We start from the raw sequence: 18,231 nt of genomic DNA, 5'->3' as shown, positions 1-18,231 counted from the left end.
TCTGTATGTGGAATCCCTGAATGTTATCAGCAGAGAGATTAAAGAGCGCTTTGACTTTCCTTTCAAATGGCCTGTACGGGAAACGCCAAGGCCGGTCAGGTCTTCTCTGTAGCTAGAAAAAAACAAGCAGGCATTCGTTCACCTTCCCGCTGAGAAATTTGCAGCACCTGTCATTTGGCTAGAGGAGGAGAGCATGAAGGAAGATGAGAGAGTTGCTGGGAGGAAAGGGAGAGTGGTGCAAGAGGAAGCCATGAAGTAAGGAAAGAGGAAAAGAGTTCTGGGTGTTTGTGGAGCAACAACGTTGCAAAACCGAGAGCCCAAAAAGAATCCACGGAGATAAGTGAGGCCTTGATCTGCTTTGCTCACCCTGGTGTGAGTCAGCCGGGAGTCTCCACTCACCCCCCTGGGGATCAGGCTCTTCCTCACACCTAGACTCACTCCTCACCGTGGGAAAGCCCTGAAACGCTCAGTAACCCCAGGCCCCACTGAAGTAAATGGGACCCAAAGGTGCTCAGCGCCTCTAAAAGTCAGGTCCTTAATGCTTAAGACATGCTTGATAGGGAAACAGCCTGGTCCTCAGACGGTGTAACCACTCCTTCCTCTTGTATGGCTGTCTCTGTAGTGTGGCCACCTCAGCATTCGGGTTCGTGTTGGTAGTTTGAAAAACACCATCTTGTAGTCGAAGCAGATGTACTGAGGTAGATGGAGCTCTCTTGGATTTAAGCTGACAAATATTGACCCTAATGAGATCCAAGATTTACATCTGATTTTCCTCGTGGTTAGCTGGACCCCCGAGCCCGTGTGCAGACAGGGCCCATTTCTGCTCCAGGCCTTAATATATAATCTGGGCTATTGCACACCGCGAGCTGTAGCATTTCTCTGAGGGCACACTGAGTCCCCGCCATACGGACGCAGCCTGATACGATAGCTATTTGGGCAGCTTACGCAGATGACATGCTCTTTTCATTTTGTTGGCTTTGGTGCGAGACCATGATAAACTCCTCATGCCTCCTGCCTCTGCCAGCCTTTGAAAGGACTGAGATAGCTTGGGAATCAATTAAAGACCACATCTGAATCTCCTATCATAAGCTGGTCAGCTACACTGCTGCAGGGCAAGAGAGACAGGAGACCTAGCAGTGAGGGAACAGGGTGGAAGAAGAGGAGCATGAGGATCAGGGGTAGAAAACTAGGAGGAGTGGGGCACAGGGAACACAAGGTCAGGAATCCAAGTCCCCCAGGACTGGTCCAGCGCATCCCAGCTGAACTACACAGTAAAAGGCAAGACAGGGCCTTAATCCTCCAGAAAGTCAGTGACAGCTGTTTGGGGCCCAGGGACCCACTGGGATTGTGAGAAAGAACAGAAAGGAGCGTCTCCCCAGGGGGGATTGATTTGCACCCAGGATATTGGTGCCATGGGTATTTTACCCCGAGAGGGACAATCCCATGTAGGCTAGTGTCTGCCTCCCAAGTGTTTACAAAGACCCCATTCACCCCAATTCCTGCCCCAGCATCCTTCATCAGGAGAGAGTCCAAGCGTTCAACCCAATTCATTTTCTGTCCTTGGCTTTGAATGTTTTTTGTGCACATGCCCAATAAATAGGAGCTGGGGTCAATGGTTTCTAGCTATTAACCCAAATGAAAGACCCCGAGGGCCAAACACTAACCTGGATGGTGAAGCACCTAATGTACTCAGTGCCTCCAGCAGCACTCCCTTCCTCCTTGTCGAGAAGTGGGAGGGGACGGTCTTTTCCAGGACCCTGCTCTGCTTCATGAAACAGTGGGCTGTTAGAGTCAGAGATGTGGCCTGATGCCATGGTATAATTAGCATAGGCATTAATCCAGCCTGTCTGCACTTCCCTGGGCACTAGTCTCTCTAGTCTAAGTGGCAGCCAGGATGTGGGATGTCTTTCCGAGGGGTTGGAAGCCAGGAATCCAAAGGCTGGGGCAGGAATCAGAGAATGGGACAGGTGTAGAGGGCAAGATAAATACAGGGACCCCAGAAGGAGCTGAAGTCCCAGCAGTACAGCCTGGAGCTGGGGGGCAGAGCAAGGCAGGGCAGGAAAGAAGAGAGGAGCCAGGAGGTAAGAGACTAGGGAGTAACAGCAGATGGTAAAGCAAGGGTGGCCAGCCTGCGACACTTGTTCCACAACCGGCACTGGCAGTCACTGTGGGGGGCATGTGGTGGAAGGGAAGGAGACAGGGAGATGGGCAGGGAGTACAGGGCAGGGAGCAGAAAGCAGAGCAGCAGATCAAGCAGGGGAAGGGGAACAGAGTAGCACTTAGGGGGATGAGGGGCTAATTTGTGCCATAAAGCTTGGCTCCCAGTGGTGCAGAGCTGGGCTCACATCCTGAGGCCTGGCTTTACGGTGCCAAGCAGGTCAGCAGGTATACCTGGTCCCTCTCCGATCTGGGCGCATCTATACTGCACAGTCATTTAGTACTTACTTTAGCGACTTAGCGTCTTGTGCAGGCGCACCTAGTGGGGCTTTTCTTACTGGCAGGCTTGGCACAAGCCTTTCACCCTAACAGGGCCTGTTACTGCAGAAAACAGAGGCTCATTTTCCCTCGCCCATGGAGCCTGCATTGACTACCAGGTGGGAAAAATGTCCTGTCACCCATGTCTGGTGACTGCCAGGTTGTGCTTTTCCACGACGGAGTGTCTGCAGTTAGCAATGCACGAGCTGCACTTCTATAGAGGCAGAGAAAGGAATAAGACAGAAGGAGGGGATGAAAAGTTCTGGCAAGGGCTGGACTTCAGAGGGTTGTTTCAGCCCCTCATAGGTATAGGCTAAGCTAAGGGTCAGCACTTGTTGGCAGAAAGGGCGGGCGAGGGCTTGTATATGGGATTGGGACAGCAGAGGGGACCTGTATTTCATGCATTGGTTTTCTGTCAAGTACATGATGACTGACACGATATCCATGTATGAAGCAAGTGTAATATGTGCTTGATAGATAATACTAAGGGATGTTTGTATGTACCGTGTATAGTCGAAGTGAAAGGCAATAGGATATCAATTACCATGTGTGTATTATGTCATTCTTTGAAATGTTATGTTGTACTATCTTCTGTGAGGCCTCTGTTGAGGTCATTTCTGGACTGTCTGCTATGGTCTGTTTTCTAATAAAATGATTAAAAAAAAAAATGTCTGGTGACTGCCAGGGATATACTAGACACCGGGAAGGACAAGGCTTGTCTTGTGTCAGCTGCCTGGCAGGCTCTTCCCAGTCCTGTCCCTCTCTTTGGGACCTATGTGGTCCACCCCTGAGCACTCAAGGCATTTTACAGCGTGCGCTGACCCAGCCCCTGGTGTATGGCTCTGTTTGTGCCTGCTTCCACGTTGCTTGTTCACACATTTCCAGATCCTTTCCTCCTTCATTGAGGACCCCCCAGTTCCAGCCGCTCCACCTGATCAATGTTTGGAGGGGGCTGAAATTCTCTTCCCTGCACCATTACCATTATTATTGTGTGCTTGAGATTTACTGCCTGGAAGCCGGCTGGCGAGTGCTGGCCACCACCTCTAGAACGATGCCTCAGCATCAGACTTTGGGAAATCAGGCTCACCTGGTTGGGTTTTCATTCTAGGTAGCTCTTAGCAGGGTCGTAGAAGGTAGGAGGGCAAAACCCAAGTCCATTGGTCCCTGTCTTCACTACAGCTGTTACTACCACTGGTAGAAATTAGAGGTCCCACTTTTGCTACAAACTTAGGTTAATTTAGTACAAGACAAGTGGAATTGCCTGTCTGCGAGGAGCGATCGGTTTCTGCCCCTTACCAGGACTCTCAAATGTAATTTCCTAATGAAGAGCAATGGTTGTCGCTGCTCCGCTCCCAGCTCATCCACACAGACAAACAAGCATCTTGGCAAAGCATTAAACACAGCAGCCTGGTGCAGAGAACAGCAAGTGCTGAGATGAATGAAACAAGGGCCAGGAGGTGAGGCTCCAGGGAAGGTGGTACTGCGAACACAGCAGGGTTTAATTGCCTGCTCGCTGGTGTCTCTCCTTGATTTAATTTTCTTGTCTCTCAGACCTGAGCCTTCCCCAGGGTCCTGCATTCATCTTACTCGTGACTCCAGGGAACAGTCTCTTTCTCAGACCACAGGGGATGGTCTTTGTTTCCATGTACTTTGTCTACTTGCTTCTAGAACAGTGCCTGAGTTCCTGTCTCCCCGCACATCCGCCTGCTTACACTCTGGTTTTGGGCCTCACTGCTTTCTCTTTGCTTCTAGCACTTCCTGTGTGATGACAATGACACCTCCATCTGAAGAGCTGCGTCCCAAGTATTCACATACAAACCGGCAATATCTGCTGCGGTAGGAAAATGTTCATCCTATGCAGGTTTTCCCAGGCCTTTGGTAGTGGTGGCCTTAGGGTTGTTGGGGCCCTGGGCAAGAGAGTCACTTGGGGCTTAATTTTGAAAACATATAAGCAAGTCGGACATTTTCGATTTCAATTGTACTTTGCCCTATCCATGAAACTGCAATGAAAGTATCTTAATACAATAATGACAATACAAATATGCAGTGTATTTAATTTTTATTACAACTGGAGTGGAGAATATGACTTAATACATTTAATCAACACAACACTCTGAACGTAAGTCAAAACAAACCTATTTCATTGAGAGAGATATTATGAACAGAGGGCAGATTTTCACACCAAAATAAACTGGAGTCAATGGTCAATCCATTGCTCCTACACCTATGTTGATAATCAGTATTCGTAAGTTGAAGAAAGAACAAAGTTTTTAATAAGTTGAAGAAAGAAAGGGTTTGTTAATGTTGAGCTATATTCTAGGTTCATTCTAGGTTTAAAATTTTGGGGCCCCCTAACACATGGGGCCCTGGCCGGTCGCCTGGCTTGCCCTCCCCTAAGGCCACTACTGCTTTTGGGGCCAGGGAAATGCAGGGCATCAAAAAACCTTGCTACCTGTTGGGCATTATGTCAGTGACAGACGCAAGGTAACTACATTTTTCTTCTGTGTTACCTCGCAGGGGAGGAGGTATCATTTCAGTGTAGAGCATTAAGAGTAAAGAAAATTCAAGTATGTTGTTTCTTTGGGGACTGAAGCATCTATGCTCTCTCTCAACTCAAGCACAAGCACAAGCACAGAAGTTCGGAGTGGCAGAAGCCTGCTGCATCCTGCAGCATGTCTCCCTGCTAATGCTGTCCCTCTCCTCCCTAGGGGGACTCCTCTACAAGGAAAGGTGGTGCTTGGGATGCTTGGTGAGTGCTTGGTGCCGCGTAGCTCTAGAGGAAGTCTGTTCACTCCAAGGACCTCCATGCCAAGGGCCTGCCCCAGCTCAGTGGGAGTTTTGCAAACATCTTCAGTGGGAGCAAGAGTGGGGCTTCCACACGTCACAGTGCGTACCTGCATGCCCATGATGCAGGCACCGAAAAGCCAACCTCGGAGCAAACGTTGTTCTGGTTCTTTCCTTTTTGAAACACAATGGAATGCCTGGACATTGACTCTACTTTTCTATTGGCTGGTGTCACTGTTGCCTGGGTGACCGCTATGTGCAAACACTCTTTTAGGGAACTCTGTGAGGTAGCAGCCCTGGGAATCTGCAGCCTGAGGGAGAGAGCAGCTCCCAGCACTGAGGAAAGAACTCAAGTGCACTGAGACAGGTAGGACAGCCCCTGTGCGAATGCGGTGCCCAACAAACTGCACAGCACTTCATTGAAAGCTGCAACCTTTACAAATGCCCAGACGGAATCCGGACATGGAGCCGTCATAAGAGACAGTGGCTCATAGATGTGGAAGTTGATATCTGATGCTATGCAAGAGAGAGACTGGTAGGCATGAGGACCCTGGCATCCTTTCCGCCAGGGACCTGACACAGACATGGCACAGCTAACACCACTTGCTGGGAATGCCCCAGCCCTCCCTCCCTGCCAGCCAAACCTTCCAAATTGCTCTTTGCATATTACAGCAGAAGACAGATTCCCCTTCTCCCCAAATGCAATAAAACAGTTAGATATGAGAACAGAAGTGGCTTTCTAATGGTGGCAGGGAGTGTGTGTGGCAAGGTGGGGGGTGTTTCTAGGACTAGACCTGGCTGTGTACAGAAAACGAGATCAAAGAATGGTGTGGGATTGGCCGATTATAGCAGCCACTTTCTGGATCATCTGAAGGTCTGTTGTGATGGATGAGGGTTATAACGAGTCCAAATCTATCACAGTCTTGTGTACAAGACTGCTCTTAGTGAGTTTGAGTCTTTCTCTTTCTAATGCTCCAGATCATGGACATGGAAGAGGAAGATGAAGCCATCAGAGAGAAAGCACAGAGTTTAATCGAAACTGTCATCAAGGGCGTGAAAGAGCAACTTGAAGCTTTGCAAAAAAAAGAGAGAGGTATTCAAATACTGCATTTGCTGCCTAGGAAACCTTGCCCTGTCACAGGCACATCAGCTAGATTAACCAGCAGGTGGTCTGTTTTCAGAAGCTGATTACGTCATTGGAAACATTCAGTGGATCGCATGCAAGGACTTTACAGTGGAGAGGGGAAGGCAGCAGATTGAGGAGTACATATCTGTAAGTGTCAGAGCCAGTCAGTATTTGACTTCATTACCAGGTAAAGAGGCTGACTGCACCCTCAGGGCCTGCTCTCAATAGTTCATGTATAATTTATTTCTGAAGCAACTGCTCTGGATAACAGAGACACCCCAAATGCAGACCCAGGGCCCTTGCGTCTGTGAAGCAGTTGATCCTTACAGTTTGTGCATTGGAGGGGTTTCAGCTTCTCAGCTTGACTCTCAGTTGCCACAGCCTAACAGCATACAAGCTTGGAAAACCTGCTTCAGGCTGAAAGTTAGCTCATCTGGAGTCAGTTCTGTTTCCAGACAGCTCCCAAAGCCCTTCCAGAGCTTCTGAAGGGCTTCTTTTCCACCCTTTTCCCAACTTCAGTGCTCTACTCAATGGAACCCTTTCCTCTTGGCTCATGTGTCCTTTCTTGTTCCACTCCTGGGTGTCTTCCACATGCTGGTTGCTTCTACCAGCTAATCCCAAAGTCCTGGGGTTAGCAGCTTGGGGCTTAGAGATGTGCCCCAAGCTCAGGTGTGAAATCCCACTGTTGCAGCTACTCTGCATTATGGACACCAAGTGTACAGCAAGGGTTTAGTAGTTTCCTTCAAACTGATTGCACCCAGATTATTTCAGTATGTACTAGACAGCACCCACAAAGGGAGGTAGGGCACTGTAAATTCACAGCCTACTTCACTGCACACCAGCTTCTGTGGGCAGTCAGACCACTGCTATGACCAGCAGTTCTCAACATTTTGAGACTTGAGGCCCTGCTCAGAATGCATCAGCTCTCAGCTTTCACTCCATTTTAGACTATGGAAAAATACCAGAGCAATCCTACTGTTGCAAGGAACTCAGAAAGCCCACAACAGGGCTGGGTTGCTTTGACACTATGGATTCCTGTCTGAAATCTCTGGGTGTATCTTGTGAAATAAGATATTAAAGTCCAAATTGCCCTTTAACTTCCTTGTGCCTTCTCATTCATGATTTGGTTAAGTGTTAAACAAAAGTGACTTGATCTCTTTTTAGCACTTCCCTTAAGTCAGCTGTCCCAGCGAGAGGGGATCTCTTACAGTGTGGTGTGTGTTCAGCAGACCTGGGAGTTCCATGAAAGCTGGCTTCACTGGTCAGATTTCCTCAAGGAAGAACAACTGAAGTACAGCAAGAGGTACCATTACCGGGTCCGTTGGAGCATCCCGACATGCAGGAAGCCCATCCCTCAAGCGACTGCATGCATCTACTTCATTGTAGAGATCTCCAACATTAAACCTCCTGTAAGTAACACTCAACCACCCTTTGAGAATGTAGCAGTAGAAATCTAATTTCCCTTGCTCTGTGGAATGAGAGAAAGCCATAGTTTAAATGATTACTCTGCAAGAGTTCACATTGGAAATTAGCCTGCGCCATTCTGAACTTCACTATTTCAATGTCCTTTCCAGACAAGATTATGGCTTGAATCTCTCCCTCTGCTAATGACCTTTTGCTCCCCCTAACCCTCAGTCTTAGTGTCTGCTACTGATATCTTCTAACTGATGTTATACTATCCACCCATATGCATTCTTTAACATGAGGGGGAGGAGATAATCACATGGCTGCAAATCCAAAGAAATAAAGTTTCCAGGTATACATTTGACTCTTTTTTTAATGTCTGCCCTTTTGGTTAGGTCCAATCCAGAGTGTTTCCAGTTTCTGAAAGTTTCGCATTCCGTAACACAGTAGCAATGATCTACTCCAATGTCTGAGTCGTAATCTCTATGGAGGGTTAGAACTGAAAGCAGACACTTATTCTAATTCCTATCAAATTATATAACGGTAGATTGCTGTCCCGCTATGCAGAGCATTCCAAAATAGTGGAATTTTTTGGTTGAATTAAATGCCTACTTTGAAATTGTGCTATAGCAAATGTGAAAACTGTCCTTTCATCTATTGCAGACCTTGCCCATTGAGGTGTTCTTCATCTTGGAATCCAATAGGCTGATTCACAGGTATATTTTATTCTACAGGTTTTTTAAGCAATGAAACTATTTAAGATGTGCTTAGAACACAGCTGATTTCAGCTATCCTGACTGCATTAGAAACGGTATACTGGTGACGGCCACTACCAGGAGTCAGTTAGTTTGCTAATTCTGTCTGGCTCGGTCTTAGCTCCAGCACTGGTTGGCTACTCTACATTATACCAGTTGGCAATAGTCCCATCAGGGCTATGCCCTTACTGCCCTTGCTCCACCCAAGACTGAGTGGTGATGATGGTGTGAAGTTATTCTGGTTGACCTGTATCTACTGACTACCCTCCCTGCCCTTCAAAGGGTTTCAGGCCCTTTTTATTCTCCCTGGCATGATGGGAGCAAAGTAGGGCTGAGAACCTGATCTCTTGTGTGTGTAGGCTGTGGTGTGAGCTGCTGCATTGGAGCACATTGATGTAGCTTCCCCTTATCAGTCTCAATAGGGATTTTAAGAGCAGCATATTTCAGGACAGCGCTTCCTAGGCAGCAGAAAAGGCTGCTGTTGACTAGCGCAACTCCTGAAAAACCCGTGTCCTTCTAACTTAAGGAAATTGGGGTAAAATCTTGTTAGTCACTTCTAGCCAGCCTAACTCATGCTAATTAGCACTGATAGACTCCATGGCACAGCCACTTCCACCAATCACATAGATTAATGCTGGCTTTATGAAAAGAAAGTTATGTGCTACCAAGAGAAAAACCAACCTGCATTCAAAGGCCACTCATAGCTCCTGAACTTTGTCTTCACCTAATTGTGACCTTTGTTCTTAACACCTGTCCTACCTTTTCTGCCCTAGACCAGGACGGTGTCGCTTTAGGGAAAAGTGGCTCAAGGATATAATTGAAAGCAAAATGATCCTCATGGAGAGCATAACCTTCTAAACAAGTGTATACTGCAGATTAAAAATCCACTCTTCCAGGATGCTCAAGGCTTGGCAGTGTTTTGTTAAAGACAGAACAGGCACACTATGAGAGAGAGAGAGAGAGAGTGTGTGTGTGACAGAGGAGGTGCTGGGGGGGGGTGACGGTGACAGGATGGACAGTGACCTTTCCTTCTTAACAGTAGTTTATATCTTACACATGACTAATACATTCATAAGCACAGTGAAAAGGTGTTAACTTCAGGCGAAGCTGACTAATTACCTGAAGGCCCTGACCTTCCAACTCTCTCTGCCTGAAAGACCCTTGAACTCACATAGAGCTGCCTTGACTTCAGTCACTGAGCTGAGGCCTGCCGAGCTGACAGGGAGGAAAACAGCTATATTCAGTTGAGTGTTTGATTAAACAAGGGTTACAAAGACACCAGTGAAAGTGGTAGTGGGATTTTTTGTAGGTGTTTATAGAAACATATAAATTATTTCCACCACAAGCACACCAAACCCAGGGATTTAAAAAAGCCTCAGGAAAATGCTTTAATAAAAAAAAAAAAAATTCAGGAAGCGTAAGTTAAAGCATATAAAGAGAGTGCTATTCTCAAATACATGCCTGATGATGACTCAGTAAGGTTACACTGAATAAGCATTATCTGGAAGAAGCCTTCCAACACAGATCTTAAAAACAATGTAATATTGCTCAGACAAAGGAAGTCAAGGTCCCAGATTAAAGTAAGGTGAAGGGTTAGTTCTGGAATGTCTCCAAGAACCAAGAAATTCAGAATGGAAAGAGGCATCTGCAGTTCCTGCCTCTGTATGTCCAGGGCTTCCACCAGCTCTACTATTGCAGTGAGATCAATGTACAGCATACCCCAAAAGGAGGCCAGCTAGTTGGCCCCCAGGCTTTTGCAGGTTCTAGGTCAGTAGTAACCCTCAACATTACTACTTTGACAGCATAGCGATTGCAACAGAATTATCTGCAAGTAATGGAAGCCGATCCGTATTTAATTACAAATTTCTATATACAAGTGTAGCTGTACAAACAATCCAAGTGTTTGGTTCTGAGAAAGATAAATAAACGAAAGCAGATATTTAAAGAACCTGGGAGAAATATGTAATAAATCAATAAACTTAGCTCCTAAACAGAAGCTCAGGAATTCCCTAGGTTTTGCTACTACAAGTAGCCAGTTTATGATGGACAAGTCTATAGTCATTGGTCAAAATAAATGGGAAATGGCATTTATCCATATCACCAGCAGGTGACCCGTCCCTCTTGTGGCAGATGGTGCCAGCCTGCTGTGTCCGATTCACTCTCTAATACAGCACATTTCCATCACTATGATCACAAACCTTCCCTTTGTGCTGCTCGTTTTCATTACCCAAGATTCTGTACTGCTGCTTACGGCAGTTCCCTGCAGCTGGGGAATGAACTGTTCAGGCAAACTACCCATGAGTAATTGTGCTTCCTCGATACAAGCAATCTATTCCAGAGGGCCGGAAGGTCAGACAGAAGGCACTATACCACTGGACAGCTCCTTGCAAATCGCAGGAGCAGGTTAGCTGCTGTGTACTGCAATCAGTGCTGCCCACCCACAAGGATATCTATTTGTCTTCTTTGCCCTTAGTTTTTCTGTAGACCATTTCCCGGAAGCTTGCCAGGATCTTGTTCTCTCGCTTCCGCCTCTCCTCCTGGTTGAAAGATGCCAGAGCTCTCTTTTCATCCGCACTGTAGATCTGGTTCTCTTTACGCAGACGCACGGCCTCCATTCGCCGATGCCTGAGGACAAGAACATTGCATCTCTCATCTGTCACAGAACATTTCCCTACCACCTGGTGCAAAGCCAACATATCAACCTGTACTAAGCTGTCAGGAAGGCCCACGCTGACCCTCCCCCAAGGTCTAAACATCAGACGTACAATGATGCAACATGCTCATTTGCAAGTGTAAGAAAATCAAGGGAGGGAGGGTTGCAAAGTATTTTCCCGTCTGGAAAAAAAAAAACCACACCTATCACTGACTTCTTGTAGGTCACCAGCAATACGTAACTAGATTTGCAGTGAGAGGGAGTTTAACTTTCATGCTCGCACAGTGCTCACAAGCTGCAACTTTTCTTCTTCTTTCAACTGATTTGGGAGATGTTCCCTCTTAGTTTAGAATCCCATTCCCCACCCACTGCATGGCAAAAAGGCACAAGGCCTTGGTTTCCTCAAGCTACAGGCAACCTCACACATTGAGAAACCTACCTGCTACCGCTCATTACATAGCCAGAACTCTCAAACGATGCAATTTCTTCACTGGTCAAGCCAATTTCACCTCTTCGGGGGATGCGTTTTCCAGCCTTTACGTACTCTGCCATAGCTGCACCCTCACCAGGCAGCAAAGCATGGCCATAACTTAAAGAGAGGAAAAGAATTTCATCAGTGCCAACTCAGGGACAGCACAAGAGTTAAAAACAAAAAGAGTGCTCTTTTCTCTACACACCATGACCAGTCCTCTCATTACTTTCCCAGTATTTCTTGCTTTCTGGTTTGTTAATTATAGCAATTTCCCCTAATAAGAGCTACCTGCTCACCAAATCTGATTTTAAGCCCGTCTGTATAGAAGGGGATAGAAATCTAAGTAATAGCAACAATAGGGAATGCGCTTTAATGGTAAGCCAGGATGCAGTCACCACATTTCAGGGACTAGGAGAAAAAGAGATACTGGTACATAGTTACTTTGTTGCAAAATTTAACATTTGTTACTTGTGTTGCAACAGAAGAGCAGAGTGTTCTTAGTGATTCTGGAATAAAAGAATCAGCCCAGCTTTGAAATTAAAGTCTCTGTAAAAGCATTCCTTTGCCTCACAGCAGTGTTTACCATCTTGTAACAGTATATGACAGCTCAGTAACAACTAAAACAAGCGCAGGAAGACATTTTTTAGCATAGTGAAACCAGGTAAAAGGTGGAAAGGCAACTTTTGTGCTAATTTAGTTGACATGATCTGTTTGTGTAAGTTGCACACGATTGCTTACTTCAAAGGCCTGTCATCTTGTGAGGCATGCGATTTTGGAGCTTCTGGCCCAATCAAACTGTCAGCTTCTGTATTTTCTGCAATACACAAACAATGAGGAAGATTACTATTGGAACTCTTCATTTTTCTGAAAATACAGGACAAAAAAAATCATGTCAGTTAGTGTCAATAATATATACAGTGTCAATATATAGTGTCAATATATAAGCCATGTTACTGAAAAGAATACCCAGGAGTTTTGAACTGAAGGAACCTACTTGATCTCTCAATCCAGAGATCTTCCCCTTGAAGCGCTTCATCCTCCGAATCTTCACTGCTGGAATCACTAGATTCCTTACGACTTCTCTTATTCTTCTTCTTCTTTGACTTTTTCCTATTACAAAGTTAGAGATGCTTAGTTGGTTAAAGCACTTTTCTGGTACACAGGAGACATTGGGCTCATATCCCAGCAGGGCCTGCTTTTATAACTGGGCTCAAAGTGTAGAAATCAATGGCTCAATGTCTAGCTGGCAGCCAGTATCAAACGGAGTGCCCCAGTGGTTGGTCTTGGGGCCGGTCTTGTTTAATATCTTCATCAATGACTTGGAAGATGAGATACACCCTCAGCAAGTTTGCAGACCCTATGCCTGGGAAAGTAGTAGATATGCTGGAGGGTAGGGCTAAGATTCAGAGAGACCTCAACAAATTGCAGAATTGGACCAAAAGAAATCTCATGAGGATCAATAAAGAGAAGCAAACAGTCCTGCACTTCAGGGAGAACAATCCCGTGCACCAGTACTGGCTGGGAGCTGACTGGCTAAGCAGCAGCTCTGCAGAAAATAACCTGGGGGTTACAGTGGACATTAAACTGGATATGAGCCAACAGTGTGCCCTTGTTGCCCAAAAGGCTAATGACATACTGGGCTGCATTAGTAGGAGTGTTGCCAGCAGATCAAGGAAAGTGATTATTTCCCTCTATTTGGCACTGGTGAGGCCACACCTGGAGTACCGTGTCCAGTTTTGGGCCCCCCATTATAGAAAGGATGTGGACAAATTGGAGAGAATCCAGCGGAGGGCAAAAAAATGGTGAGTGGGCTGGGGGTCATGACTTCTGAAGAAAGGCTGAGGGAACTGGGATCTAACAACAGCCTTCAACTACCTGAAGGGGAGGGGGCTCGAAAGACGATGGAGCTCAGAAGAGGATGGACTGTTCTTAGTGGTGGCAGATAACAGAACAACGGTCTCAAGTTGCAGCAAGGGGAGTTGAGGTAAGATATTAGAAAAAACGTTCCCATTAGGAGGGTAGTAAAGCACAGGAACAGGCTACCCAGAGCAGTTACTGAATCGTCCATCCTTGGAGGTTTTTAAAAGCCAACTAGAAAGAGCCTTGGCTGGGATGATCTACTTGGGGATGGTCCTGCTTTGAGCAGGGGGTTGGACTAAATGACCCAAAGTCCCTTCCGCGCCTAATTTTCTATGATTCTATGCTCCTTAACAGGCCTACTGGGGAGGCAGAAAAGGGCTAGAAGACGAGATTGAAGCAATCTGTTGTTGTTTTTTTAACACCAAGGGAATAAACCTGAATTCCCACTTTTTGGTATTTAACTGTTAAATAAGCCCCAGAACACCCTGATCCAACACGTGATATCACAAGTAACATAACCCCATTTTGGGGAGGCAGCTCTTCCAAGTAGGTCTGGATTAGGGTCCTTTGCTAACTAAGATTCAGCATGTTTAAAGCTGAAACATGCACTTAGGCTGCTATTAATATGAGAAACAGAGGTGGAAGCTTTGGTGCTGCCCCCTAAAGGAATCAAAACTGCAGCACTTTCAATGCAACATGGTAGAGATGTCCCTTACTTTCTGTGCTTCTTTTTCTTCTTCTTGGTTTTCTTTTTATCTTCATCTGAAAAAAGAAATCAGAAGATCATAAAGTACTGTATTAATATAATGTGTGCTGAGACTTGGAAGAAATAAATTCCCCTCTACAAAGCTCAGTTAAGAGACTACAAGGTACACAGCACTGAGCAAATCTCCAAAGTGGCCAAGCACGAGATGAAAACAGAACTGCTCCCTGGATTCCCTCAGTGCACTGCACCTCAAAAGCACTTGGAGATCAGCACTAGGCACTAAAACAGGGAGTCACCTCCCTGGCCATTTACTGCAGTCACCTGACTGAAATAATTAGAGATGCACCAATATATCGGTCCATATTGCATTAGCACTGATAAAAGGAAAATTTACATTATTGGCAGTTGGCTTTTTTTGGCCTGTTTAGCCGATAATGTCACTGATAAATGTCACATGCGTGTGGAGTCGCAGCTTGCACACAGCCAGGAATGCAGCCCTGCAGCTTGCAGAGCAGCATCTGGCTGGTAAGTCTGTGGGGTGTGGGGGGGAAGAGGTATGGGGGAGGGGAGGGCAAATTGAGGCCCCCATTGTGAGGGAGGGAGCGGGGTCGGGGCAAGCATGGCCCAACTGGGGTGGAAGGTGGTGTGGGATGGAGCCATGGGAGGTTCGTCTGAGGGGTGGCTCCCTGCTGCTGTGCACAACTCCAGGACAGGCATGGGGATATGTGCTCCTGGATTTGTGCTTAGGGTGAGGGTGGACTGCCCGCTGCATGTTGGGGCCAGGGGCTGCACAACCTCTTCCTGATGCGGGGTTGGGTCAGGACTGGGCGCAGGTGGGGTGGGTGCCCTGTAGCAGCACTACAGGGTAGGCTACAGCCACCCCAAAATTCACCGCAGCCAACCTCCCAGCACCACCCCAAGTGCAGCCCCAGCCCAACCCCTCTGCCGGGAAGAGCCTGATGCATCCCCTGACCCCAAGTCTGCAACGGGCAGCTCACCCTCACCCCATGCACAAATCTGGGGAGCACATACCTCCCCCAGGGGTGTGCACAGTAGTGAGAACCACCCCCTCTCTCCCCACCCTGCACCCCCGGCCTGTGGCTTTGCCCTACCCTGGCTACACAGCACCTGCCCCTGTTCCAGCCCCATTCCCTCCTTCACTGTGGCAGCCTCAATCTGGCCCCTCCACATCCCTTCCTTCCCACAGACACCTTCCTCCCCACAGACTTACCAGCCGGACACTGCTCTTCAAGCTGCTGGGCTGTGCATTGGCTATCGGATCAGTATTGGCCAATAGGGCTAGTTAATAATCAGCCATTGGTATTGACCAAAAAATCTTTATCGGGGCACCCCTAGAAATAATGCTTAAGCAGGTACATGTAGTATCACACAGTCTGCTCCAGTTCCTACCACACTTGACCTGAAAATTAATGGCCTACATTACAGCCAGGGTATCATTCCCTGATGGCCAAACCTCATGCATTGAAGCTGGAGCTATGATCCTTCTGCGCTAGGAGACTGCTGTAATAAGTTGAAAGACTCTATATTACAGGTGTATTAAGGAAAGATTTGAGTGATCGCTTAGTGCAAAAACAGGCTTTTCCACATGTAAGAGGCAGTAAGGAAATCAGAAGAGGAAGAGGGACTAGGAAAATGTTACACTTGATTCTTAAACAGAACACGAAGTAGTTAAGGTTGAAAGCAGACATGGACACAATTACCAAAATCTCCTACAGGTTATTCTTCACAACACGGATTAAGCAACTGAAACAAAACCTCAGGACATCAGGAAGATACCAAACAAAAAGCAGGCGCATTACTGACCATGACTGCAAACATACAGGAGAAGGTTTCAGATGATACACACCAAGAGAAGCTGTTTTCTTACCACTGGAGTTCAGCTCAGAGTCGGACTCGCTGTCACTGTCCTCAGAATGCTTTTTGCGTTTCCTTTTTGATGATTTTTTCTTCTTTTTCTTTTTCTTCTTCTTCTTTTTCTCTTCTGAAAGAGAGCGTTACAAACCAGATGAGCACAGTCTAGCTTCATAAATCCTTCTTGATCTTGGTATCATGCTTGCTTCCGAATCTACAAGAAGTCAATGAACTTCTCTGCAAATAACACGATCAGGCACTAGCCTGAGAAGTTCTATTAATATGTAAACTATTTTGACAGTAAAAATTAAATACCTTCTGAGCTGGAATCTGAAGAGCTGCTTTTAGATTTTGCCTCCTCATCTTCCACTGGAGTATGCTCATCAGAACTGAGAAGAAACAAAGAGTTTAACTTATTATGATCTAAAGCAAAGATCATATAATTATCCAAAAGCAAGCACATGACCAAATGTGTATAGATTCAGAGACTGAGTCAGAGTCAGTCATGAATTAAACCATTAAGCAGCCAATTTAAAATATACAAGTCACTTTCAGAAAAACACTACTAAAGAATCCTAATCTGACTGACAACATATGAGCGTCTTCTCCAAGGGGTGTTTCGGGATTATATGAAATATCATGAACTGATCATATCAGTCTAGTGATCTTTTGATGTGTGTAACGGGACTTCCTTAAAAAAGCAAAACAAACAGAAAACCAAAGTGAGTAGAATTAGGTCAACTAAATACTTAAATGTTTTTAACTGACATAGTAAGTAAAGTTTTATTCTAGCTTGACATAAGATACACAATAGAAATTATAAATATACTGAAGTAATTAAATTATTAATAGCTTTATTTGGGGACACTACTACACACAAGGGTCCTAGAAAGAAGGGGGAGCAACCACAAGACAATGTTACTTACTCTGGGTCAGGAACCTTTGGTGAAAGCCCCCAGATTTCAGGTGCTCCCAGTTCTCCAATTCTCTCTCTCTCATTTAGTCTCCTGTGAAGATCCACATCAGCATTAAATTCCCACGTACTATTCTTCCCAAATGTACATTCAAAAGCGGAGTTGTTTGTATCTCTGCATGCTAGCATTTCTAATCTCCCAGGCCAGACATGATGAGGGGACACCCTTTCTTCAATGGAAACACTTCACGTTGTTTTTTAATTCCACAGCCAAACACTACATCTAAGAACAGGACTCAACTGAATTTTGTTTTGCTCAGTCCTCAAAGGGGTCGGTCTGTCTTCAGTACAAAAACAGGCCGATCTGTCTTGAAAACCAAGGCAGACCTAGAAGGAGGCACACGCCCGTTTTTTTGTGCAGCCTAATAAACCGGGCGTTTTGGTCACACCACAACAGCTCCGTTCAGGAATTTGGAGCAATCGTCCAAATGAGTCATTTCAGACACGCTATTTATTACAACGCAAAACAAATCCAGTGCAAAACAAATCGCAGAAGTGGCTTTATCACGCGCGTGGGTCCCCAAGAAAGCTTTGCGCCTTGCGAGACCAGGAGCGCGGCCCCGGGGAGGACAAGCCGAGACTGGCTGCACGTTCGTGCGCTCGTCACCTCTGCGGGCTCCTCTCTGGCACGCGCTGCTCAAGGAAACCGTTCCCTTGTCCCCCCGCCCCCGGGACACTCGCTTTAATGGGGTGACGTCCCTGGAGGGCTCCTGTGTGCAGCCTCCCTCCCCAGGGGCTCCCTTTTTAAGGCGGGCGGGGGAGGGGACGGGGCCCGCGCTCGCCTCTGCCGCAGCAGCTCCTCCTTCTCCTTCTCGTAGTCCTCGGGCCACAGCTTCCCGCCGTGGTGGTGGCCGTGGTGAGCCGAGGCCGGGGGCCGGGAGCGGCTGCGGCTGCGGCCCTGTCGGCGGCTGGGGGCCTTGGAAGCCTCGCGGGAGCGGCGGCCGTGGCCGTGGCCGTGGCTGTGGCGGGGCGGAGAGGGGCTGGGCGAGGAGCCGCGGCCGTGGCTGCTCCGGCGCCGGGAACCTGGGGACGCGGCGGGGCTGCGGGACCGCGACGCCGGGGCCATGGCGGCCGCCCGGGGCGCACTTCCGGGTGGCGCACCAGCAAACCCGTCCGGCAGGCCCACTTCCGGTTTGGACCGGAACCCCCGC

General features: G+C 47.1%; 2 protein-coding genes across 6 annotated transcripts; one reads left to right on the top strand and one right to left on the bottom strand.

Moving 5' to 3' along the window:
• The first annotated feature begins 3,483 nt into the window (after positions 1-3,483).
• AKAP14 (A-kinase anchoring protein 14) lies at positions 3,484-9,442 on the top strand. Of its 5 annotated transcripts, XR_002090322.2 has the most exons (7): positions 3,484-4,311; positions 5,184-5,626; positions 6,238-6,352; positions 6,426-6,532; positions 7,550-7,794; positions 8,453-8,505; positions 9,318-9,442. XR_002090322.2 is itself a non-coding variant. In XM_019487765.2 (6 exons), exons 2-6 carry the CDS (start codon positions 6,241-6,243, stop codon positions 9,400-9,402), a joined length of 540 nt encoding a protein of 179 aa, XP_019343310.1. In that variant the 5' UTR covers positions 4,491-5,626; positions 6,238-6,240; the 3' UTR covers positions 9,403-9,442. The 5 variants fall into 5 exon arrangements, 3 of the variants coding, with proteins under 3 accessions (XP_019343310.1, XP_019343312.1, XP_019343311.1); XM_019487765.2 differs by lacking the exon at positions 3,484-4,311 and having other exon boundaries at positions 4,491-5,626; positions 7,612-7,794; XM_019487767.2 differs by lacking the exon at positions 3,484-4,311 and having other exon boundaries at positions 4,495-5,626; positions 6,441-6,532; positions 7,612-7,794.
• Positions 9,443-9,838: 396 nt separating this feature from the next.
• Positions 9,839-18,174, bottom strand: NKAP (NFKB activating protein). Its single transcript, XM_014607269.3, has 9 exons — positions 17,863-18,174; positions 17,034-17,114; positions 16,423-16,496; positions 16,124-16,237; positions 14,246-14,291; positions 12,664-12,779; positions 12,408-12,483; positions 11,637-11,786; positions 9,839-11,169 (listed from the first exon to the last, which is right to left on the bottom strand). The coding sequence occupies exons 1-9, from the start codon at positions 18,144-18,146 to the stop codon at positions 10,995-10,997; spliced, it is 1,116 nt and encodes a 371-aa protein (XP_014462755.3). The 5' UTR covers positions 18,147-18,174; the 3' UTR covers positions 9,839-10,994.
• Between the last annotated feature and the right edge of the window lie 57 nt (positions 18,175-18,231).

This window comes from Alligator mississippiensis, chromosome 8 (genome assembly GCF_030867095.1).
Source record: "Alligator mississippiensis isolate rAllMis1 chromosome 8, rAllMis1, whole genome shotgun sequence".
Classification (NCBI taxonomy): domain Eukaryota; kingdom Metazoa; phylum Chordata; order Crocodylia; family Alligatoridae; genus Alligator; species Alligator mississippiensis.
Note: the sequence above shows the minus strand (reverse complement) of the source record. Positions and strands in the feature narration are given on the sequence as shown.

Excerpts from the sequence above, each read along its gene's own strand:
- AKAP14 (XM_019487765.2), top strand. The coding sequence starts at position 6,241 with ATGGACATGGAAGAGGAAGATGAAGCCATCAGAGAGAAAGCACAGAGT. Across the intron at positions 7,795-8,452 it reads TCTCCAACATTAAACCTCCT|ACCTTGCCCATTGAGGTGTT; the intron begins GTAAGTAACACT and ends CATCTATTGCAG. Across the intron at positions 8,506-9,317 it reads TCCAATAGGCTGATTCACAG|ACCAGGACGGTGTCGCTTTA; the intron begins GTATATTTTATT and ends TTTCTGCCCTAG.
- NKAP (XM_014607269.3), bottom strand. The coding sequence starts at position 18,146 with ATGGCCCCGGCGTCGCGGTCCCGCAGCCCCGCCGCGTCCCCAGGTTCC. Across the intron at positions 16,497-17,033 it reads CCAAAGGTTCCTGACCCAGA|TTCTGATGAGCATACTCCAG; the intron begins GTAAGTAACATT and ends GTTTCTTCTCAG. Across the intron at positions 11,787-12,407 it reads CAAGATGACAGGCCTTTGAA|TTATGGCCATGCTTTGCTGC; the intron begins GTAAGCAATCGT and ends CCTCTCTTTAAG.